The 25,114-nt window shown below is 45.2% G+C and overlaps 1 protein-coding gene and 1 long non-coding RNA gene across 3 annotated transcripts in view; one reads left to right on the top strand and one right to left on the bottom strand.

The window, feature by feature from the left end:
- Positions 1–22,458, top strand: part of TMEM181 (transmembrane protein 181) — a 73,111-nt gene extending 50,653 nt beyond the window's left edge. For both annotated transcript variants that reach the window (XM_043593127.1, XM_043593128.1), the window contains exons 7-17: positions 8,767–8,847; positions 10,596–10,695; positions 11,273–11,403; positions 11,610–11,701; positions 12,901–12,958; positions 15,477–15,579; positions 16,184–16,235; positions 18,377–18,459; positions 19,565–19,654; positions 21,000–21,066; positions 21,495–22,458. In XM_043593127.1, the coding sequence (XP_043449062.1) occupies positions 8,767–8,847; positions 10,596–10,695; positions 11,273–11,403; positions 11,610–11,701; positions 12,901–12,958; positions 15,477–15,579; positions 16,184–16,235; positions 18,377–18,459; positions 19,565–19,654; positions 21,000–21,066; positions 21,495–21,573 (936 nt within the window). In that variant the 3' untranslated portion in view covers positions 21,574–22,458. The remainder of the gene's footprint in view (positions 1–8,766; positions 8,848–10,595; positions 10,696–11,272; positions 11,404–11,609; positions 11,702–12,900; positions 12,959–15,476; positions 15,580–16,183; positions 16,236–18,376; positions 18,460–19,564; positions 19,655–20,999; positions 21,067–21,494) is intronic.
- LOC122490410 lies at positions 16,215–17,987 on the bottom strand. The gene is made up of 2 exons (XR_006299156.1): positions 17,300–17,987; positions 16,215–16,758 (listed from the first exon to the last, which is right to left on the bottom strand). It is a non-coding gene; the product is annotated as an uncharacterized LOC122490410 (long non-coding RNA).
- Positions 22,459–25,114: the final 2,656 nt, after the last annotated feature.

A 25,114-nucleotide genomic window follows, 5' to 3' on the forward strand; every position in this document is an offset into this window, starting at 1 on the left:
AAACAAAGAGCACCATGTTTCTCAGACAGGGGACCTCTCCTTTTCATCTTTATAGGAGCATCACCCCCTGAAGGCCTTTACCAAAGTTCTCAGCAGCTCTCCCCCAGGCTTAGTTCACCCTGACCCTGTTACATGGGTTTGGACTCTTGTTTGTTTTTGATTGAGGTTCTCTCCTTTCATCTTTTGTATCTATTTTATTTTCTCTGGGACTTCTTCCCAAATAATTTGATACATATCTCAGATAAACTTGGTACATGTCATTCCACTGTTGCTAAAGAAGGCAGGTGATGTGATCTCACTGGGGGAGTCAATGAGGAAGTTGCTGTCAGAACAGCTCACCTTGAATGCCAATAGGCAGAGCTTTGTTTTGGGTGGCGCTCTTCAGGAAGTCCAGAACGCTAATACATAAGACCCTTGGGATTTGTGAGGGATGTCACCTAAGATTTTTCTACATTTTTGTACATTTCTGTATTCCCAGTACCCAACAGTGTGCCTGGAAACAGTTAAGCCTGAAATAAATATATCTGGGTTGAATTGAAGGATAACACCATAGCACTTCACAAATTAAGAAATTCAGATGGCCAGTGGACTTTGGTTTTTATCCTTGCTTATAAACCCCAGGGTCAGAGAATTCAGAAAGAAATGTCTTTTTTTTTTTTAAATTTTTTGAATGTTTGTTTATTTTTGAGAGAGAGAGAGAGAGAGAGAGAGAGAGAGCGAGCAAGCATGGGAGGGGCAGAGAGAGAGGGAGACACAGAACTTGAAGCAGGCTACAGGTTCTGAGTTGTTATCACAGAGCCTGACATGGGGCTCAAACTCACACACTGAAATCATGACCTGAGCTGAAGTCGGATGCCTAACCGACTGAGCCACCCATGTGCCCCTAGAAATGTCTTATTTTAACCTGGAAAGTGGTGAAAATACCCACAAGAAAAATAACATCCTAAGGTCAGTGAGATGCAGGGGCATACATTCTCTTGTACAGTTTAATGGTGTAAATTGATTTCAGTGTTGGGGGCAGTTTGGTGGTGTAGCAAAGCCTTTATGTGCATGTTCTTTTTTGACCTAGTAATTCTACTTCTGTGAATTTATTCTAAGGAAATAATTAGAAATGTACAAAGATTTCTATTTTTCGTAGCAGGAAGTTGTGGGTAATCTGTATTTCAGTAGAGTTCTGGTTAAATAAATAGATTAGTTTTTCTGTAGCTGTTAAAATAATGAACTAGTCACAAAATATATTAAATACCACAAACTGCTATTGATTTAAAAAAGGAAAAGAAAAAGTGTATGAATTAAAAGTATTGATTAATATTTTTTATTATAGAAAACTCTAGAAAGCTATCTTTGGGTGGTGGGTTTATTGTTTGATTTCTTCTTTTCTTTTTTTAAAATATGTTTATTTATCTCTGAGAGAGAGAGAAAGGGGGGGAGGGTAGGGCAGAGAGAGAGGGAGACACAGAATTCAAAGCAGGCTCCAGGCTCCAAGCCATCAGCACAGAGCCCGATGTGGGGCTCAAATTCCTGAACCTTGAGATCGTGACCTGAGCTAAAGTTGGATGCTTTATCAGCTGAGCCACCCAGGTGCCCCTGTGTGTGTGTGTGTGTGTGTGTGTGTGTGTGTGTGTGTATGTGTGTTAATAATGAGCTTTTTACTACCTTTATAATCAGAAGTGAAAATTATTTTTTTTAAAAGGCTCCTGAGACAACTGATATTTAAAAGAGGAAGTCCAAGATACCCTCTGGCAATTCATTCTAAGAAGCTTAGTTATTGAAGAGCTACCTCAGTAAATCACAATTTACTGTTATGTCTAAACCTCATACAGAGATGCATTGAGAAATCAGAGAACCTTACCCAAAGTACTTCTGTATCTTTATAAAACTGCTGTTGAAAAATATCCATTATGTTGTGAACACTGATCTAAACCTCCATATAGGATTCCTTTTGACCATTTGTTATAAACTCCTTTTACTAGAGACTGAAAGGTATATAGCTTGTCACATGTCACTTTTGCTATTAGCTGCTGGAAATTTCAGAAATACCAGTTTTATGCTGAATTGTGACAATTACTAATATCCTGATATAGGTTTCTGGTGTGATTATTTGCCCTCTTTCTTTACAGTTTTGCCATTTAAAAAACTTTAAAACTTGTTCCTGTCTAATCTGTCTTTTTATTATAAGCTGACTTCATTTCCTTCTCAGAAGTAAACAAAGTGTAACAAATGAAATACATTTTAAAAGTATGTCAGTGATGCTATCATACATGCACCAAATGGCTAACATAACAAAGTCAAAAAGATGCCAACGCTGGCCAGGCCGCCTAGCAGCCAGAGCTCCTGTGTTCCACTAGTGGTAGTATAAACTGATACACCAGAAATGCACAAACATCAACCAGAAGACATGCATTTCATTGTTCATGTCTTAGCAACATGGTTCTTAATAGCTCCAAACTGTACCCATTAATAAAAGGAATGCTCATAGTGGCACGTCCTTTCCTGTAACGGAGTATGTATGGCTGTGAGGAGGAGTGGTTACAGCTATGTGCAGCCTTAGGGATGACTTTCACAAGCATGATGATGAACACAATAGCACACAGTGTATGATTCCATTTATATAAGTTATATGAACAGGCAAATGAATCTGTGCTGTTAAATCAGGATTAGTGTTACTCGGGTAGGTTAGTGACTTGAAGGGGGCATATGGGGAGGGACTTCTGGGGGTGCTGTGATGCTGTTTCTTGATTGGAATGCTGTCCACACTGGTGTGTTCCATTTGTGACAGTTCATTGAGTTGTACACTTAGGGTATGCATACAGGTTTTCATAGGTATGTTACCTTTCAGTAAAAACTTAACAAGATATGTGATTAAAAATCAGAGCTCAGCAGGTTGGTGCCTGTTTAACCGCATTCTTTAGACTGTCCTTGCTTCTTTGACAGAATTTGATGTATTATTCTATTCATGTTGTTTGGTGTTTTCTAGGAAGCCTTTGGCATTTGGAGACTTGAGTTCTGTGTTCTCCCTGTGTGGGGTGGTGGCTGTGGCTCTTCCCCAAGAGCTGCAGGTCCATGTGGGCATCTTCCCCTGGGCTTCCCCAGTTCTTTCTCATTGATAGAAGTCGTGTTCAGGGTGAAAATTACCCTGGTTGCTGCTCCAGCCTACTGGGAGAGAGAATCGTCACGAGGGCAGGCCCCAAGTATTCACATGCTACGTTTTTGGCAGAAGACGTCTGTCCTTAAGCAGACACCTAGATGGTTGATGCCCTTTTCCTGTCTTGCCTGCTGTGTGGGTTTTATCTTCCATCTGGTGTGGTTGTTGAGGCTATGTACCCTTACTTTGAGAAGCTTGATTTCGCTCCTTTCGTTTTCATTCCCATGCTCCGTGAACATCTGGTTCATTGATTTCCACTTACATTCATATCTGCTTGAAGTAGAGTGGCAGTCCTTCCATCTCTGCTTCTTCTATCAGCTGTTCTTCTGAGTACCTCTTGCCCACACCCCATTGCCATGTTCAAGTCAAGACCACCCTGCAGGCCTTAAGGTATGTGGGAGATGGCGCTGGTGTTTTTTAAAAAGGTTTGTTCTATTGGCCATGCTCTGCATATGCAGTGGAGTGTAGACTTTAGACATGGTGCAGATTGCTTTTACTCACTTGCCTGTCATTTTCTCCTGAGCTTTGTGAACACCTCCACCCGCATCACATCAGCTCCCTGTGTCTTCAGGGCCAAGCTGGGCATTTTCCCCTCTAATTAAATACCTTCTGGTTGATTCTTGAGCGACACTGCAGCCAGCTGTTCGCATTTCCTTCTTTTTCTTCCTAAGCCACAGCCTTTCACTGGTAGATGAGATGAAAACAACAGCTAATGTTCCCAAGTCCTTCAGTTTTCCATCCAGTGGACGCCCTCCAGTTTTCATGTGAATTGAGAGGTCTGGCAGCAGGCAGCACTTTGATAAGCACTGACTGGATTCTTGGATCACTCTTGATATGTTGTTCTAATAGGACATTACAAAAGTTCTTCCCCTCGGGGCGCCTGGGTGGCGCAGTCGGTTAAGCGTCCGACTTCAGCCAGGTCACGATCTCGCGGTCCGGGAGTTCGAGCCCCGCGTCAGGCTCTGGGCTGATGGCTCAGAGCCTGGAGCCTGTTTCCGATTCTGTGTCTCCCTCTCTCTCTGCCCCTCCCCCGTTCATGCTCTGTCTCTCTCTGTCCCAAAAATAAATAAACGTTGAAAAAAAAAAAAAAGTTCTTCCCTTCCAGATATTTCTGTGTATAATCTTTTATATTGGTTTTCAAGTGGGCTGTGAACCAGTTCCATTAGGTTTCTGGGAATACCACCTACTTGAGCAGCCTGTACCCCAATGTGCCCCCACCCCTGTGTGTTCCTGTGGCTTTCCTAGTCAAAGGGCTTGAAGGTTATCATAGAGTATATGTTCTCTGCCAGAACATTAGCTCCTGGAGGCATTTTTCTGATTTTGTTTGTTAGTGTTTCCTGTCTGCACCATATTTGACATCATATTTGCTTGCATATAGTCAGAATAGGTGCTCAACAAATGTTGAATGGATGAATGGAGAAACTGGACCAAAACTCTCTAGATTCTGCTTAGGGAGAAGTGGCCTAGGGCATAAAATGGATACTTGTTCCAAAGTCAGTTTGTGGTATTGCAGGGTGAGCCCAATCTCTGAAAGGACAAAGGCGGCTTTGTGAAGGCCAAAGGACCTTAACACACATGCCAGTGAATGGATTGATGGCTCTGAAGATTTCACAGTAAATGTCTAGAGCCTGAGTGTTTTCTGTTTGCTTTCTTTTACTTATTTCCTTTTTAATCTCAAATATACATATTCACACTTAAAAGAAAACACAAAGACAAAACTCCCTAATTCCATAGAATGAGGTCCATGCAGTGGCTGTGGTCCTAATCATGGCACTGGCACAGGCACTGGCCAACTGATTGACAGAATCCCAGTGGGCCTGGCATCACTGGATCCATTGTTTGAGGTGGAGGGGCCAGGGCCATGTTCTCTGAACTTCCTGCATTCTTCTTGGGCTCACTTGAAGGAAAAGAAAGACTTCTCAAGCCCTTGGCACAAGTGAATGCCAGACTGAGCCGTGAGGCTGGTCGGGTCTCCGAGGAACTCAGCTGCTGCTAGTGAAGGCATCCTCCCAGAGATAAATGCTATGTGAACATGGTTTCCCTGGATCGGGAAGGACAGGGAAAGGTACAGCAGGAGCAAAGGAAGACTGGATTGAGTGCAGTACAGTTTTGAGTGTCCACCGTGCACCAGCTGTCAACCCAGTGCTCAGGGCATTGTTTTCTAGTGTTAATTTTGAAAGTGAGTGAGTTTTATACTGTTCTGACAATCTTTAAAACAGAATTTCCCTCCTTCAGTGGGGGTCCATAGTTATTTCTTTTCTGAAGAGTTACAGTCTTCTGAAGGTGAAAAACTTACTTTCTTCACTGTTAACTTTAAACGTATTTTGTGACTTTTTGCCTAACGTTAACACTTTTTCTTTCTGTTCTTGATTATGTCTTAAATCTGTTTTTTCAGCTAAGATACGTATTGTACTTTTTTCTATTTGAATATTCTGTTTCCATTGATACCCCCATCAGTGCTCATAATTGCTACTTTCTCATTAACATTGATTGTTGATTGTTGGTTTCTGTTTGATGGCTTTACTGAAGCATAATTTACATACAGGGTAGGGCACATATTTAAAATATAAGATTTGATCCCTTTTTAAAAAAATTTTTTTAAACGTTTTTATTTATTTTTGAGACAGAGAGAGACAGAGCATGAACGGGGGAGGGGCAGAGAGAGAGGGAGACACAGAATCCGAAGCAGGCTCCAGGCTCCGAGCCATCAGCCCAGAGCCCGACGCGGGGCTCGAACTCACGGACCTCGAGATCGTGACCTCAGCTGAAGTCGGACGCCTAACCGACCTAGCCACCCAGGCGCCCCAGATTGGATCCCTTTTAACATACATACATACCTGGGAAAAAGTCACCGTAATCAAGATAATATGCATACCCCCTCACTTCCTAAAAGTTCCCTCATGTCTCTTCCTCCTCTTACCTTCTGTCCCCTGGCCACCACTGATCTGTTTTCCTTACAGATTCATTTGTATTTTTTTAGAATTTTATATAAACACAATCTTACTTTTCATCCAGCATAATTATTTTGAGATTAATTGATGATGTTGGGTGTATCAGTTCATTCCTTTTTGTTGCTGGGTAATATTCTGGTATGTGGACACAGCAGAATTTCTTCATCCATTCACTCACTAATGGACACTTAGATTGTCTCCAGTTTACGGCTCTTATAAATAAAGCTGCTGTGAACATCAGTGTATAAATCTCTGTATGGACGTGTGCTTTCATTTCTCTTGGATGAATTCCTAGGATCAGAGTGGCTGGGTCATATGGTAGGGGTATGTTTGTTTAAGAAACTGACAGACTTTTTCCAAAGTGGTTATATTGTTTTACATTCTGCCAGCTGTGTATGAGAATGCTCCAGTTGCGTCATATCCTCATCAATACTTGGTATGGTTGTGTTTTTAATTTTGGCCATTCTAATAGGTGTATAGTGGTATTGCATTGTGATTTTAATCTGCAGCACTTTGAGAATGTCTTCTAGCTTATGTTTTTCTGGCAAGAAATATGCTGTCCGTATCTTTGACCCTGTGCTGGTGCTCCTCTCCTCCCCCTCTACCCCCGCTTTTAAGATGTTTCTCTTTTACTGATTTAAACAATTTGATTTTGGTGTTCCTTGGTGTACTTTTCTTCATGTTTTTCTTACTTAGCGTTCATTGAGTTCTTGGATTTGTGATTTCATAGTTTTCATTAAATTTGGAAAAGTTTTGCTCATTACTTCTTCACATATTTTGTTTCATCCTCTTGTTTACCACCCCCCTGAGAAATTCAAATATACATCTATTAGGCCATTTGAAGTCGTCTCGTACTTACTGGTGTTCTGTTTATTTTTTGCTCCAGTTCATTTGAAATCACTTCTCCTGTCATGTCTCCACATTCTCTCATCTCTGCAATGTCTATTCTGCTCTTGTTCCATTTCCAGGTTTCTCCCTCACACGTTCAGACTTTCCTCCAGCTTCTCACTGTCCTTATCTGCTAATCCTATATCATCTGTGATACCTGGGGCAATTTTGATTGATTAGTTTTTTCCTTGTTATGGTTCCATTTTTCTTGTTTTTTTACATGTTTAGTATTTTTCTTTTTCCTTTCTTTTTTTGAGTATAATTGACACAGTGTTACATGTGTGGTATTTTTTATTTAATGCCAGACGTTATTGATGTTAGATTTTGTATTCTTATAAATAATCCTTCCATTGGATGTTCTTTCCTGCTTTGTCAAAGATGAGTTGGCCATACGTTTGTGGGTCTAGTTCTGGGGTTTCTATTCTATTCCATTAGTCTATGTGTCTGTTTTTGTGCCAATATTCTTATAAATAATCCTTGAGCTTTGTTCTGGGATGTTGTCAAGTTACTTGGAAATGGATTGATTTTTTTTTTTTTTTAGGTCTTTTAAACTTCACTAAATAGGGCCAAAGCAGCATGAAATCTAAGGGTACTTTTTTTCTCACCACTGGGGTGAGAGCATTTGTGCCTCTTTGTGTGTTTTTTTCTGTCTGTGAAAGCAGGCACTATTACTGGCCCTCTGTGAGTGCCAGTGATCCATTTCAGAGATTTTTTTCTTCCAGCGGTAGGTGGTTTACTCACACTCATGCCCTGATCAGTGTTCAGGTGGAGATGTGACAAGGACAGTCTTTGGCAGGTATCCAGGTCTCTCTCTTACAGCTCTCCTCTCTGTACTCTGTCCTTTGAATCGCAGCCAGTGGATTGTCTTCCTGGACTCCCAGCAGGTGTGTTCGTGATGCTCTGCTTAGGCTCCCTCCCTGCCATGGCTTGGGGCAGCTGGAGGGTGTACCGCTCTTATCAGCCAGAGATTATTGTCCTTCATTACATCTGTCCAGGGTTTTAGGTTGTGTGTGTGTTTACTTACCTGTGTGTGTATGTGTGTATTTTAAATGTTTCAGGTAAGCAAGGTAAATGTCGTGTCTGTAACTCTGTTCTGAAGTAGATTTTTTTTTAATTGCTCAGATGATTTGAATTCCATGCATTAACACACTAGGGCTCATTGGCCCAGTGCAGTGCCCTGGGGTCTGGTGGTAAATCTGGCTGGTGACTGAGGTTGGAAGGGCTGCCTTCTGCCTGCCATTGGCATGTGTTGCCTGCATCCTCAGCTGTGTGAGGTGTACACTTGATAGGGGTGAATCTACTCAGCATGAGAGCTGACACCTGTAGTTCCATTGTGCTTTTGGTTTCAGATTCATATTTGTATGTTTCACTTATTTTTTTTAGAACATCCTACCTACTCACATTTTCGCATCTTTTAAGAATCTGTTTCTTTTAATGGAAAGCGTAGCTTTTTCTAATAAAGGGATTGACAGTGTTAATTTTCAAAATCAGGTTTAAAAGCAAAATGCTCTTGTGATTACAGAATGATTTGTCTGCCAGATTTATCATTAGTGCAAACCATTTAAAACTATTTTCAATGTTTGATAATTAAGATTTTCTTAAGCCTGTGCTCTTTAACATAAAAATTTACTGTTAAAATTTTAGAACATATGAGAAAGTATAAGGAAAGAGAACATTTAAAATTAAAGCCTCATATCAAGACAGAACTATTATTAATAATCTGGTGTACTTCCTTTTAGATGCATATATCTTTTCAAATTATTTTCCTACTTTGCATTTTAGTGGAAGACTTATGACCCTGCATTTTCCCAATTGGAAATTTGGTTCCGATTCGTCTTTGTGGTGCTTACCTTCATTGTCACTGTAAGTCCTGTTTGCCTGACAGACCACGTCAGGATCCTAACAAGGGCAGAGTTACTTTATGAATGATGATTACGGACATATGACCCACACAGGAGATTTATCTGAACTCTGAGACGCTCCATCCAATGGGCCAACCTGATATTACCAAATATTCTGTATGTCTGCTAGGATGCTGCAGGGCAAAAAGAACGACGGAAGAACTTCCATGTAATAGTGATTACAGATTGCTGACATTTAAGTAAATGCTCATCAGAATGCAAAGACCATGTCATTTAACCTGTGTGCCATTTAACCTAACTTGTTTGAATCATCTTCTTTGCATGTAGGCAGATACAGCAGGGACATTCTTTGGTTTTTACATGTGGGAAATCGTATGAGACCTTTCAGTCTTTGGGCGTTTTCAGGAGGCAGGCCTCAGATGAGTGGGTTTGGAAGTGCAAGCTTCTGTCTCATTTGCGGTCTGAGTTCAGCATCCAGAAGCACCCTGTGACTTTGGGGAAAATGCTTACCCTTAAAGCACAAGCGTTCCCCACAAAGGCCCCATCAGTGCTGATGAGAATTTAAAACTGGAGGAGGAGGGGGTGTGCCTTGGTACTTAGTGCCATCCAAAGGGTGGTGTTCTGCCCATCAGCTGCTTGCCGCTTGCTGATGCAGAGGGTGTGACATTCAAGAGATCTGTTGAGTCTTTGCGGTGGTGGCCACTCCAGTCGCCACCCAGGGATCACTTGGTGCTTTACAATCTGATGGAACACAGCAGGACATAGGCTCGTGGGGGGTAGGCACGTGAGAAAAGTGCCAGATGGTGGTGACATGGGACCTGGGTGTGGATGGAGGGTGGGACATGGCCTCTGGAGTATAGTAGAATATGCAGAGAGCTGGGGATTGCATTGCATTCCTGGCCATGCTCTGGGCTCCCCAAGTGAACTACTAAAGGAAAGTGGAGAAGTGCCATTTATATTTGGCCAGCAGAAATCTTTGCTGTTTCTTGAAGCATCTCTAATGTCTGAGTTGCTGCTGCCACACTCTGGGGCCCAAAGAGCTGGCACCCAGGGCACTATGTTCATAAACCAGAGACATGAGCCTGAGCCTAAAAGACCAGGAGAAATGGCCCATTGGCCCAGGAAGCCCAGATTGCTCAGAAAATCATTGGCATATGTAGATTACAGAAAAACAAAACAAAAAACTCCAGGTCTTCTTATACAGATAGTGTAATGTGTTAAAGTACTTGAAAGAAACTTCTATGGCTCAATCAGTACACCTTCTTCAGGGACGTGTTTGAAAACATACACATCTAGTGACCATAGTTGTTAGCCTCATTCTCTTGGTTTTTGTTCGGGGACCCCCCAGTGCCCTCCTTACAAGCTATAGTCATCAGATGTTGCATGGCTGGGAGCGTGTGGCCTGTCCCCAGGGAGGTCCTCTGTGTGGCTCTGTGGGGCCGGCCTTATAGAAGTAGCCTGTCCGGGAAGGAGGAGGGTGGGTCCTCTTCCCTTTTGCAGAGGGGTTATGGCCGGTATATATTCTCTGTCCCCACCTGCCACTACGAGAACAGCTTGTGGCCATCTTACCCGTGGCCCCTTGGCAGACATTCACCATCTCCTCTCCGTTGGCACTGATGGTCTCAGCAGGCAGTGCAACAAGGGGGTCAACTTCGAGGTTTGGCTGACCATCAATTTGGGACGGCTTACCACGATACTAAGCAAGGTATACGCAAAAACAGTAACTCAAGTGCCTGATTTGGTCTGCAGTGCCTGTTTGCCCATTCCCTCCGGAAGTTTTCCATGAGAGACTGGGGGATGGAGCAGAAGTGGATGTCCATTCTTTTGCCTCTGCTGCTGCTTTACAATGGTAGGTGCCCGTTTTTATTTTGGAGCTTTCAGCTCTAAGGCTTAAAGCTGGAAGGTGTCCTAGAGAGAGTCTGGCCCCAGAGTCTTTAGAAGAGCGTGGGAGCCTCTGAAGGAACAGGTAGCAGCATCCCCCAGAGTGCATGAGCGCTGTTGCACGGGGATGTGGCAGATGCCTGGCTGCTTTCACAAATAAGTGATCGCTTTGGTAGTTAAAACCTGGAAGGGCTACAGACACAGCCGTCTTGGAACTTGGCTGAAGGCGGCAAACACTGCCGTCTGTTCCTCTTCCCCTGCTTCAGAAAGCATTTGCTTCCAGAGCCGCAGCACTGGGATTCCCAGGCCTGTGGGGAGGAGCGGATGGCGGGAGCAGACGGCACTCTGTAATGATCACTGGAGCAATCTGTTCAATGGCTTTCAGGTTTTTTGAAAAACAAAACAGCCTTTAGTTTACTACCTCCCTTTGGCTCTGCCTGAGGAGAAGGTGATTGTGAGTTCTGCCCTCACAGAGGGGACCGGAAGCCCTATGCGGGGTGGGGGGAGCCTGCCTTCATCAGGCCTTTCTGCCTGTTGCATTCCAGATCCGTTCTTCCCCCTCTCCTTTCTGGTGAACAGCTGGTTTCCAGGCATGCTGGACGATCTCTTTCAGTCTGTGTTCCTGTGTGCCTTGCTGCTCTTCTGGCTGTGCGTGTACCATGGGATACGGGTTCAGGTGAGCACCAGCCCTCAGCGCTGCCAGTCCAGACTCTGGCAATAGTCCTTGAGGTAAATTTCTCCTTGAGAATCTGTCTTCAGCCTCAGTCAGCAGAAGCTTGCATGCTATGTGGAAATGCTTTTATCTATGATCTAGTGTGGTCTGCTAGACACTAATGGTTTGGTAGAATTACTAACTTATTTCTTACTTTTTTTGATTTTTAGGGAGAAAGGAAGTGTTTGACTTTCTATTTACCTAAATTCTTCATTGTTGGACTATTGTGGTTGGCTTCTGTTACACTAGGAATATGGCAGACGTGAGTAATTTTGTTATGTGTGAAACTTCAGGCATGAGAAGCATTTGACAAAGGTGGAAAGATCCACAGTCTCACTATATTTTGTGAACTCATCTGGAAAGGAATCTGTCACCAGGGTATCAAGACTGGATAGTGTGATTTGAACTGAGGATTCATTTTTGCTTGAATGTCACGTCAGGTAACGCAGTCCTTATAGTCTAGTTTGGAAAATGAAAAAGTATGTGTCATTTTAGCTTGCCCCTTCAAAGTGGCAAAGACATTGTCTTTAGGAATGACGCTCAGGGGTCCTGGCTCATCCCTGCCTGCCAGAAGCTTTAGTTTCTCCTTGGGCTTACATCTGTAAACTCCCATCCCTGCACCAGCTCCCAAGGCTTGTTGATATTAGTAGTTTTGTCCTGTAAACTGGGACCACTGTAGAAGCCTGATGTGGGCACAGCCTGATGCATTCAAGTAGGATTTTCTATAGAAATGAGTTCCATTTCAGGGGTATGATTTTGGCACTTGGCACGTCTGACTTCATGGCCCATGACAGCACTCAGCCCACCTCGTCTCCCTTCCCCGTCCCTGCCTGCCACCTCAGCTACCTAGTTTCATTTTAAAATGAGTTGCATGGTGGGGTGCCTAGGGGACTCTGTCGGTTAAGCGTCCGACTTCAGCTGAGGTCACGATCTTACATTTCATGAGTTTGAGCCCACATCAGGCTCTCTGCTCTCAGTGCAGAGCCAGCTTTGGATCCTCTGTCCCTATCTCTCTGCCCCCTTCCCTACTTGTGCACACTCTCGCTCTCAAACATAAGTAAACACTTAAAAAAAATGAGTTGCATGGAAGTTGGTATTTACTTGTATAACTTTCTTTGTGTACTCAACTATTCCCAGTGCCCATGAATGCCATTGAAAAGGTGCCTGAAAACAGTTTTTGGCCTTGCAAGAGAAATGCTATAGGGATTTCTTTGAAATGAAAAATACTGCAGCCTCATAGTACTAATGACTATGGGAAAACAATTAAGTTTAGTAGCACCAGATGCATTTTCATTGTGAAATGTAGGGTTTCTTATAAATTTAGGATTATTTTTAAAAATCTTTTACTGTTGGTTAGCAAGGAGTTTATGTTAATAAGTTTCTTAAAAAGCCAAGTGAAAGTATAAAATGGAAAGTACTAGTTATTAATCTATGATATTTTTTATAATATTGTATTTTCAGAGTTAATGAATTACACGATCCAATGTACCAATATCGAGTTGACACAGGAAATTTTCAGGTAAGAATTATTAATGATGCCTGGTGTTTTTTTTAAATGCCGTTTTTCAAAATTACTGAACTTCGTAACTTAAATTGTGTTAGGGACATGAGCTCATTGGCTGGCACTTTGGGGGAGAATGCAGAAGGTTCATGGGTGCAAAATTTGGAAAAAGGTATTTGAATAGTATAAAAAATAAGCTTTTTTTTTTTTAATTTTTTTTCAACGTTTTTATTTATTTTTGGGACAGAGAGAGACAGAGCATGAATGGGGGAGGGGCAGAGAGAGAGGGAGACACAGAATCGGAAACAGGCTCCAGGCTCTGAGCCATCAGCCCAGGGCCCGACGCGGGGCTCGAACTCCCGGACCGCGAGATCGTGACCTGGCTGAAGTCGGACGCTTAACCAACTGCGCCACCCAGGCGCCCCAAAAAATAAGCTTTTAAAAACAAAGTTGTTGCTTCCATTGCTTGGTATATGGTTGAGGCACAGAAGAGGTGTCAGATTTAAGAGCATTGTAGAACAATTAAGAAGACATTTTTGTTTGTTTAATTTTCTAAAATAGAGGAAGGTTTCCAGCTAATGAATGATGTGGCCAGGCCGGCACTGTAGGCGTGCAACCCGGGCAGTCACAGGGCCCAGCACCCTGGGTGATGCTCTGCTCTTGCCAACCCAGAATTCTTTATACTTTCGAACAAGGGGTCCTGTGTTTTTATTTTACACAGAGGTTCACAAATGGCAGTCAGCCCTGAGTGCGGCTTTCCCTTGAGTCTCTAGGTTTATCTGCATCCCTCATGTCTTGCAGGGCAGCCCCTGTCACATGCAGCTGGCTGCTCAGCCCGGGTATGGATGTGCGTAGGGCTGGTGGGAGGCGGGGGGGGGGGGGAGCGCCGCAGAGGGAGCCCTGGGAGGGGTCTAGGAGGGATGTTTCCAGCAGGGCAATCCCAAAGGCACAGAGTTGAATTCTGAGCTTGGTGACAGCCAACATTTCTCTGATGCTTTGCAGAGCTTCCTGTGAAGTGATAAAATCTGTGGCTCTTTATGGGAATGGCCTCTGAGAAAGAGGGAGGTTTAGTGAATGATGGTATCTTGAAAGATGTATAATGCGTGTTGAGACTACACATGTCATAGCAAACAGAATAAGCCCTGATTCTTAATCGAATTTCAGCAGGGAAGTGCCAGTAGCCTTTCCATTCCATTATTTAGAACTTTGAGGAGTTTTGAAGGTCAGTCAATGAATGCCTTTTGAGCAGCATGCCATGATTCTTGCTCTCAAAGAATGCATGACCTTGTGAGGGAGAAAAAGCTTAAAAATAAGTACAGACCAGTATTGACAAGTGTGCAGTGTCCTGACAGCTGTATCCTTACATACAGTGGGCCCAAGTTACAAGTTATTTGTGTTTTGTCCTTTTTCTTTGTCTTTTATTTAGCCTTATAATGCTTTAATAAGTTTTTTGTGGGGAGGGGCTGCACCTGGAGTGGAGAGTAGGGGAGGCATTCTGGGCCAGGGAAGGGAGGAATTGTTCCAGACAGGGGGAGGAGGCCATGCAGGAGACCTGAGTCAGGGCAGACTCAATGGAGGCTGTGCTCGAGAAGGGCACCCGCACCCTAGGAAGGCTTGAGGCCCTGTGTATGAGGGGCTGGGCTTCAGAGAAGCCTTTTCTCCCTGAGGGCAGGGCACTAAAGGAAGGGACAGGGAGGAGCGGCTTTGACACATTCTCATGAAGATTCTACAGACCCCAGTGATGGATCACATACTGGGCTGTAGGTTGAGCATAATTCCCCAGATTTAGATGAAATAATATAAATTCATGCTAATCTGTTATTGGAGGTTTTGTCTGGTCCAGTCCCCTCATTTTTCATATGAGGAAACTGAGGGCGGTGAAAGGTCTTGCCTGCGGTCACTTGGGGCCAGTACCTGGGCCAGTGTGCCCAGCTCCCTGGATGGCCTTCGGGGTAAAACCTGTGTCCTGGGGGCAGCATCCCAGCCTGTTTCCCTCTGTAAAAGGGGGCAATGCTGCAGTCTTAAAGAGTTGTTGTGTGGGTTGAATTGACCAGGAATTCAAAGCACATGGCCAGCACTTAGAAGGACTTGAGCAAGGCAGCTGTCACCTGTCCCCTTCTCAATCAGTGACCTACATCTGTTACTAGAGAAAACACTGGAAACCAGAGACTTCTAGGAAGCTGAAAAAAGCTGAAGACCCAGCACTGGTGTATTGAGCACCTGCTACGTCCCAGGCCCTGTGCTAGGAGCTTTCCATGTGTCATGGAAGGAGCTTGGATTCTCGCTCATCTGATGAACGAGGGCTGGGGATGCCCACCCAGGTGAGCCACCCGTGCTCACAGATAGGGTGAGAGGCTGGGTCTGGATAAGGAAGTCACAGTGGTGGGAACACATCCTTGTTCTGTGTTACGGAGTGACCTTCAGGATTCTAGGCTCCTTTTAAAAATGTTTGGTTTTCCTGCTTGTGGTGGTATTGGAAAGACGAGCAGCACTGAGCCCCTGTTCTTATTCGATTGCCCATCTTGTGTCGTTCTAGGGAATGAAAATTTTCTTCATGGTGGTGGCAGCTGTGTATATTTTATACCTTTTGTTCTTGATAGTGCGGGCCTGTTCCGAGCTACGTCACATGCCTTATGTAGGTAAGTGCCACATCACAAATTGCCCAGGGCAAGGTGAGCCAGGAGTTGACCTCACATGGTGGGAGGAGTGGCCGGAGTCCACCCAGCAGGAGGCCTGACCTGGATGGGGACCCATCGCATTCCCTCAGGCTAGAGACCAGTGTCTTTGATCCCTGGGGAGGTCTGGTATCAGGGCTGACTGGGTAACTGTGAGCCTTTTGGACAGTGCCTTAGGCCAGCACTGAAGGGAGGCCTGTGGGGTAGAAGCCACCTGGGGCCCTGGGTGCCATTGTGGCTTTGGAGCTGCCTGGATCCTTCCAGAATCATACCTATATAGAGGAGGTGGCCATTGTGGTTTTCCTGGTCCTGAATCCGGGCAACTCACCTGATCTCATAGGATCCTTTCCTTCAATCCGTCACAACCAAATAATAATGGCCATGGTCTCTCTGGGAGGTGGGATAGCATTTCTTCTGGGCTTCAGGTACACACAGGCTTAAAGTCCAGATAGAGGAGGGGTTTTGTTCAGGAGGCTTTGTTTATTTTTGTTTTTATTTTTAAGGTCTCTGAGCTGAAAATGGAATTTACTTCCAATGTGGTTTAACGGGGTATTTATTTCTTTTTCAGATCTCAGGTTAAAATTTTTGACTGCACTGACTTTTGTAGTACTTGTCATTAGGTAAGAAGACTTTATTTTTTTGAAAGAAACAAAACCGTGAATTTTATTTTCCTACCATGAATATCTTTCTCCCCCTTTTACAAAGTTAACTTTAGGGCATTTCTAGCCAAACATATTCACTGGGTCAGAGAGCCTCTTGCCCAGGGCAGGCGCTGAGTGTGCACAGTGGTGGAGCGAGTACAGTTGTGTTGAATGTGCCCTGGGGAATGAAGAACGTTGACTTGAACCCAGCCGGTCTAGTGCTGGGGGAGCTCACTACTTGCTCTGATGTCACCATGTAGGTGGATCAGCCACAGAGCAACTCAGGTTAAAGAATTAGAACACCACGCATGTACTTGGCACCTGGCATCCTTTTGGTGCTCTAAGTAGAGGACTAAGTACCATAGGTGTCCTTGAACCCCATGTGGTGGCCCCGACAGGAAGGGATGCTGTACCTGGAGACTACGAAGGCCCAGGTGACCCAGTTGTCCCTGTGAATCAATGCCAGATCATTGTTCGGTCGTTTGTGGTTTGTCTCTTTCTGCTAAAATCAAAATCCAGAGGGAAAGAAATCTATTACCTGCTTTTCTCTCTTGGTTGTTTGGGTGGCGAATAAATGGCAGCCAGCCCTCTTCTGTGGCCCGAGCCACACTGGGCTCTGAGAGGCCAGCTTTGCAAGGAGGCGCTGAGGTCCCCGGCTGCTTGAGCAGGCAGACTCCTGTGGGCACCTGCGTCCCTTCCCTTTCCCAGGTTGTGCACATCACTCATCACACTGCGTGAAGTCAGCGTGGGCTTCCAAGTGAGATCCTTCAGAATTTGCGTTTGCCTGAAAACAGCAGTGCCCGTATCACGCAGGCGGGCCCTCTTCATCTCTTGGCGTGTGTTGTCTCCCACCTCTCCCATGCCTCCTCTCACACACTCCGTCTCTCACACACGCGCTCTCTCACACACCCTCACGTCCTTCAACACCTACCCATACTCCTCACACACCTCTCACACGGTCACACACTCTCACACACGGTCTGTCACACACACTCTCACCCTCTCACACACACACCCTCGCCACCCCCCCCCCCAATCCTTACCCTCCTGCTACCCAGTCCACAGGTCAGGAGTGGGATACTTGTAGTGCCCTCCGAGGAGTCTTAGAAGTTGTTAGGCCCTCATGGTCTTTCTTCATACAGGTTCAAGGGGATTCGTTTATTTGCCCAGCAGACCTGTACCGAGTGTCTGCTCCAGGCAGACATGTTCCTCCCGATGGTGGTGGTTCTACTCCAGGGGAGGAAGACGGTGACAAGTAGATAGCAGTCCCGTCGTGAAAACAGATGTGATGATGGCAGGAGAGGCTGTGCTGCAGGTGGGGAGGGGAGAGAACGTCTCTCTGAGGAGGTGACGGAGGCCTGACGATGAGCCCTGGAAATACATGGGCGCTGGGGACAGCAGGTGGCTTGGGGAGGAGAAGGAGAGGAGACATCGCCAGAGGGGAGGCCACCGGAGAGGTCAGGGCAGGGTCCGCAGGCCGCCATGCGGAGTCCCAGTTTGTTCTGGGCGATGGGAACCCTTTGGAAGGGTCGAAGCCCAGAGGTGAAGGCTTAGATTGTCAGCGGTCAGTCAGGCTCCCTGTGGAGGACGGGCCGCGCGGGGAGGGGAGACGAGCGCAGGGGAGCGGGTTCGGAGGCTGCGGAGCTCCGTGTCAGGACCCTCGGTGGTGGCGCGCGGCCGAAGGCGGGTGTGGGTGTGGGGTGTGCGCACAGGGGTGCGGGGCCGCCTCACCGTGAGAACCCCGCGCGGAGGAGGGGCGCGTGCCGAGGAGCCGCGGGCTCCCCTCCGGGCGCTGTCGTCTGCTGTGGGGACCCGTCTGGGAAGCGTCCTCGAAGGCGGCTCGAGAAGGGAAGGAGGACGCGGCGGGCGCTTCCGGCCCCCGAGGCGAGGCTGCGACGCGGCCTGTGTCAACGTTAGCCGCTTCTACCCCAGCCGAGGCAGGGTTGGTGTGCGCGTGCGCGTGTTCGGGCGCGTGTGGGCGCGTGCGTGCGCGCGCACTCGGGCCGTGCAGCCCTTGTAGCGAATGGACGGTGTGAATAGGCTGAGTGGAAGGAGCTCTGGGAAGCTAGTGCCACTTCCTCGTGTGTTTTTACTTACTGTCCCTACCCCCTTTTTTCCAGCATCGTCATCCTTTATTTAAGGTTTGGAGCGCAAGTATTACAAGACAATTTTGTAGCTGAACTGTCAACTCACTACCAGAATTATATCCTTTCAATGGGAGGCGGCCGCCGGCCTTCAGGAACACGCTCAGCGTGGAGTGGTTAGCGTCTTAGGTCTGCAAACGTGAAGAAGAGGCGGGCCCCTGCGCTGTGGTGCCCTGTGTGCTGCGGCCCCGCCACCGCCCTCCCCTGCCCTCCCCTGCCCTCCCTTGCCCTCCCCTGCGGGCAGCGGCCCAGGCCCAGCAGGGCCAAGCTGTCCCAAGGGACTCCCGCTCCCCAGCTGCTCTCCCCGCCACCCTGCTCTCCTGTCCGCCTGCTGGGGATTCTTTAGGAACCCAGACTCCATCCGGAGCCTCGCCTCAATCCCGGTGCCCGCTTCTGCCCGCAGAGCACCGAGGGAGACTGAGCCTGATGGGAGAGTCCTCTGTCCCCATCACTGGGGTGTGTACAGCTGCAGTGTCCACAGGTGGTGGAGATTAGGGCAGTTTAAGCCTGTGTCCCCAGAAAGGGCTCAGAAGTCCCGGCTCCCAATGTGCCTGGGGCCAGTGGGGTGAGCTCCTGGGCTCCGAGCTAAACCTTCGGCTGTCTGGCAGCTTAAGTGTTCTTGCCGCACCCTCCCCTCCCTTTCTGTGATGGCATCCATCAGGGGGCGCTTTGGAGTTTTCATCCCTTATATCTCAGGTTCTTCCCCTGGGCCTTTGTACATCCTTAGAGTTCATGCAGGATTTGTCAAACTTCAGTGACTGAATTTGACACTAAACTTTTATCAGAGGAGTCTGTAATGCAGAGAAGGCGAAGAGAAACTGGTTCGAGAAACTGTTTCCCGTTCTTCCTTTCAGTCTTGGTTTACCCATATGCATGTGTGGCCTTCCTGCCTTTTGGTCCTGCCACCTCCAGAGGTTTCCATGAAAAGAAGACAGCACGGTGCACCTGTTGTTCACAGGTGACCTTGAAAGGTTATTGTAACGTCCAGCTGTGGGCTTGCCCTGTGGCTTCCTGCCGTCTGGGCTGTGCAGCACTGAGGTACTCACTGCTGGTTAGCAGTAGCAAGGACTGCGGGTGGTTGGACGGAGGCAGCCAGACTGAAAGCAAAGACGCCAACTGAATACGCAGTGTTCGGGGCTGCTTATTTCCCTTAACCGGTATCACCAGCTGAATTCTTATCTTTCTATGGCTTGTTGAACTTTTACCTCTACACTTTGGCCTTCGTGTATTCTCCATCGAAGAACGCCCTGTACGGTAAGCCTCCCCTGGGGCCGGGACGCTGGCCAGATAGCTTCACAGAAGTTCAGGACCCACCTCCTGGGTCCCCTGTTAGTGCTGGGCACTGGGACTCTTATTTATTCATTTATTCATTCATTCATTCTGTAATTTATTTTTTATAATTTAATCCAAGTTAGTTAGCACATGGTGCAACAATGATTTCAGGAGTAGATTCCTTAAGCCCCTTACCCATTTGGCCTATCCCCCGCCAAACCCCTCCAGCAACCCTCTATTTGTTCTCTATGTTTAATAGTCTCATGTTTTATCCCCCTCCCTGTTTTATATTATTTATGCTTCTCTTCCCTTATGTTCATCTGTTTTGTATCTTAAAGTCCTCATATGAGTGAAACTGTATGATATTGGTCTTTATCTGACTGACTTATTTCACTTAGCATAATACTCTCTAGTTCCATCCACATAGTTGCAAATGGCAAGATTTCATTCTTTTTGTTTGCTGAGTAATACTGCATTGTATATATATACCACATCTTCTTCATTCATCCATCGATGGACATTTGGGCTCTTTCCATATTTTGACTATTGTTGATAGTGTTGCTGTAAACATTGGGATGGGCATGACTGTTTGGCAGAGAGAGAGACACGAGGTCAGTTGCAGCGTGAGCTCTGAGGCATTAGAACATGGTATGTGCTGTGTTACTACATAGTTAGTGGGTCTTAGCACATATGAAGTCAAGTCTGTTGGAGACCAGTGCCATGGCCATTCAAGGAAAGCCAAGGTGCCAGCTCCACCCCCCCAACCCCCCAAAGAAGAACTAAACTCTCACACAGGCAATGAGAAGGATGAGAACCTCCTGGAATGTGGGCAGGGAGATAGCCTTTCGGGACCACCACCTGACTTTCATGTTGTGTGAACTCTCAAAGCGCCTTCATGAAAATGTCTTGTTTGAGCCTCACAGCATCTTTATGATGAAGATGCAGTTACTCCCGTTTGAGGTGAAGAAACCAGAGGCTTGCTTCCCAAGGGCAGGAGGGAGGGCAGGCACCTCTGGTCTCCTGGGCATTTTCCGCCCCTGCTACCTGTGCGGACTTGGGAGAAAGTAGCCGGGTTGCAGCTCCTGTCCGAGGGCTCCCCTGGTGCCTCTTTTCTCCACCGGTCTGTCTGCCCGGTGGCCTGCCCGGTGGCGATGCTGCCCCTGGCTTGTACATGAGAAAGCACGCTGGGGAGGCGAGATTTGTTCAGGTCACATAGATAAATGTTGGAAGCTGGGATTTGAATCCAGCCCTTTCTACTCCTGTCCTTTTTCTGTAGCATCCTGCCTCTCTAGGCTCATGCATGAAAATGCTCTTTGTTGGTTTTCAGAGTCCCAGCTGAAAGACAACCCTGCATTCTCCATGCTGAATGACTCCGACGATGATGTGATCTATGGGTAAGTCACTGCCTCTCTGAAGGCTGTGCTATAGTGAGCACTCGGCCTGGGTGTATGGAACAGGTGTTAACAATCCTAAAATGATTTTCAAGGCATTATGACCTTTCTTTTACCTGGGAGTGTCATGTGATTCCATGGTTTTCTGTTTTCACATTGTTCTGACTAGATGGAGTGGCATTCCTTTTTTTTGAACACTTACTACGAGTGGTGACCACAGGAGGAACAGTTCGTTCTGGCGTTGAGCCCTGGTGCTTGATTGGCGGGGGGAGGTGGTGGTGGTGAGGAGCAGGTGGGGGCAGTTGGCTATAGAAATGGGGAGCACAGAGCTATGAATGTGTTCTTGCTAGAATGGTATGTCAGTGTGGAAGAGGAGAATAAATGAGGAGCTGTCAAAAGCCGAGTGGCTTCAAAGGTCTCTTTTGTGACAGGAGTGACTATGAAGAGATGCCTCTGCAGAACGGCCAGGCCATCCGGGCGCAGTACAAGGAGGGGTCTGAGAGTGACTGAGCCTCGGGCTGTCCTGCAGCACCGCTTCCTGGCCCTCCGTGCTCCTGCTGGTGTTCAGGCTTGTGTCGTGAGCAGAGATTTCCCGGTCCTTACTTGTTTACGTATTTTTGAAAGGAAAACCAAAACCAAGGGTAAATTTAAACATTGGGCCAAATTTATTGTTAGAGTGGCTACATTTGTTTGGGAAGAGAGGTGCTGATGAAAAATGTAAACAGGCAAATCCTTTTTCAAGGGTTTCAGATGAGAAAGGGTTTGTTTTTAGTGATGAGGAGGAAATTACTCCTGTTTTTAGTAGGTTTTTTTTTTTTTTTAAAATAATTTGCTAACTCCAAGTCCACGGAAAGCCCTTATGAATGAAGTTGTCAGCATGGTGACGTTCTCTCTCTCTTCCTTTTTTTGTCTGCCCTGTACCAGTTTCGACCCTTTAAACTCTAAGGGAAGCCTATTTTTGTGCCTGTCTCATGAGGGCAGCCTGAGTGGCCAGCGCTCTGGATAACCACGCATGTTAAGTGACTCGTAACTTGTCTGTTGTGTGAAATTTGTGTCATGTCTCACTAGAGAAATGGTGGGCGAGCCGGTTCTAGCCCTTCACTGCCCGCCCCCCACCCTGCCCCCCAGGGGTGGAACTGGCATTGTGGGCTTCTGAGGAGGACTGGGTGAGCTTCATAAGGAAAGGGTAAGAAAATTGACCAGTGCCAGCTCTTGTTGGGAGAGGTCTTGCTACCATACAGTTTTCCAAGGGCCTGTGTACACACGTGTGTGCATGTGAGGGTTACATGTATGAATATGAATGGATGTTGCTGTGATTGGGGTGGGGAAGAGGGTATCCATTACAGTTCCCATGAGCTGTAGTTTCTACAACTCCATTAAAGATGACACCCTGTGGAACTTTATTTTTTTCATAAAAGCTAAACAAAGGATGGATAAAATATTATAGTTTCTTTACTGAAAAAAGGTTTTTTAGTTCCTCATTTGGAACCTAAATGAAAGAAAGTAAAACTTTTTTTTTTTTTAATTTTTTTTCAACGTTTTGTATTTATTTTTGGGACAGAGAGAGACAGAGCATGAACGGGGGAGGGGCAGAGAGAGAGGGAGACACAGAATCGGAAACAGGCTCCAGGCTCCGAGCCATCAGCCCAGAGCCCGACGCGGGGCTCGAACTCACGGACCGCGAGATCGTGACCTGGCTGAAGTCGGACGCTTAACCGACTGCGCCACCCAGGCGCCCCGAAAGTAAAACATTTTTGATGACTTGTGGAAGGAAGCACATCTTTGGGTAGAAGGTCACTTGATGGGAATCATGCCCCACCCTCTCGGCCTCATACGGTGGCCTGGGAAGATGATGGCTTGCTCTGGAAAAGAAAAGTTGTCTGAATCTGTAGCATCACAGAAGGCCCTGGAGAGTTGCCAGTTCCTTTTTGTCAGAGACTAAGTGTAGAAGTCTGGTATAGATACCTCCTTTGCTTTTCCTTTGACACGCACAATAATGTCTGTCTTGAACTGTTGACATACGATCGTTGCTAACATCCTGATTGATGGCATGGCACAGGATAGGATTGTTCGGCTCTGCAAACAGTACCTACATTTTCTTCATCTATGCATTAACTCTTAGATTACCAAGCTAAAAATCGGATTTCACTTTAGACAATGCTGGAACCTTTTAGAGGTTCATGAGAGACTATTCATTATGACTTTACCTCTTTGTGTTTAATTTAAACTTTAGTGATAACGTACCTTTAATATGGATTCCACTTAAATTTGTTTTTAAAACCCTGTAAATATGAAAGTTTGAATTAAAACAACTGTATTATTGCAAGGGTAATTCGAGTTTACATGGTTTTTACATTTTCAATGGTGTGATTTCTTTTTTTTTTTATTGTATTCAGTGGTATTGGAAAAACTTTTCTGTTACCAAATTTTTCTTCTACTAACTATAAATAATTTTATGTAAATTGATGAAAACTTACTTGGACTGATTAATGTATTCTAGTATGTGATATAGTTTACAGGTTTTAATCATTATAAAATAACTGTCCATAATTTGGAATGCTGTTATTTATCAGTAAACTACTTGAGGCATTTAGCCATATACGTTAGAACTTTTTAAACCTTGTCTTTGTCCTGTAGTATAATTATAAACTGATGACTTATATCTTCATACTTGAGTCTTCATGGTATCAAGTCAATGAAATGAAAATATGGGAGTATTTATTTACTTTTTATAACTAAGTTGGAGACAAAAAAGGTATAAAAGTAAGTACTTAAAGGGAAAATGGTTCTTTGTTAAATCGTGCATTTTGGATCTCTGGTGCATCACATGTATCAACAAATTACACACTCCATGTAAAAATTTGCTTAAAGTATATAGCATTTAGCATGTATTATATATGCCGTAGATATTAGGTTCAAACACTAAAGTCTGCCGGAAACTTTCGGCAGTAGCAAGAAAAAAACTTTTTTTTCTTTGGAGAGTGTCAAAGTTTTGCAAACTTAAATTATAAATTCAGAGGGCTGACTTCAGTTCTTGCATGGTAATGGCTTGTATAACATCATCTTTGGGATAATTTTTTATACTGGTCCAGTCTAGGGGAATCTGGAAGGTGCCTGTCGGTATTTCAGTTTCCCTAGGGAGAGCATCATTATCCATGTGGGTAATAGGTCTGCTTGATTTATTATTAAATCATTACAGCAGTGAAGTGATGCAGTTTTCTCTCTCTTAAGCCCCATTTGAAAGGCTAGAGAAGGGGATATATAAAATATATTCAAGGTTTGTAAGATTGTTCCTGTACATAATTACAGATTGCAATAAAAGTTAAGATATACTATGTAAACCCAGCCCACTAAATGGGCAGGTTACAAGACAAATGTCACCAGCCTCAAGTATTTCCTGAACTATTTACTGAAGGTACAGTTGTTAAATGGGTTACGGTGTGGTCAGTGACTTGTTTCCTGGAATCCTTCTCACAGGGTAAACCACGGGAGCTCATAGACAGGATGACAAGAGATAGCTAGTACATACTTAAGTCACTAAAGAATATGTATTTTGAGGATTTTAGAAACCAGTTGCCTTAGAGGTTAGACTTTTGGAAAAAAAAGATGTTACTCTTTTCCCCAGGCCAAAGGGAAGTCGCTTTCGTCTGTGACATCTTGTTATCCTGTTCATGTTGACCTGACAGGTTTTAGATATACTGGTAACTATAATACCACACAATGAAACACAGAATTTTCTGCTACTGAAAACTGCCTTTTTACAAAAAGCCTGTAAATATTTGTAAAATAAAAACAACTTTAAGCTCAGAAGAACCAACTATGTATTAGGTCTTGGAACTGTGTCAGTGAGCACAGTAACACCTGATCACAGAATGATCATTGTAATCAATCAAAAGTGAATAAATGTTTGTTTATGGCAAACTTACACTTTGGAAATGGCTTCATTCTGAGACTGCCTTTCTGGTAAATGTTAATAAATTTGAAACATTCGGTCCTTATTTATATGCGATGTATTTGCTCTTGTGTGTGAAGTTAATTTGGCCATTCAGAC

Source organism: Prionailurus bengalensis, chromosome B2, assembly GCF_016509475.1.
Source record: "Prionailurus bengalensis isolate Pbe53 chromosome B2, Fcat_Pben_1.1_paternal_pri, whole genome shotgun sequence".
NCBI classification, from domain to species: domain Eukaryota; kingdom Metazoa; phylum Chordata; class Mammalia; order Carnivora; family Felidae; genus Prionailurus; species Prionailurus bengalensis.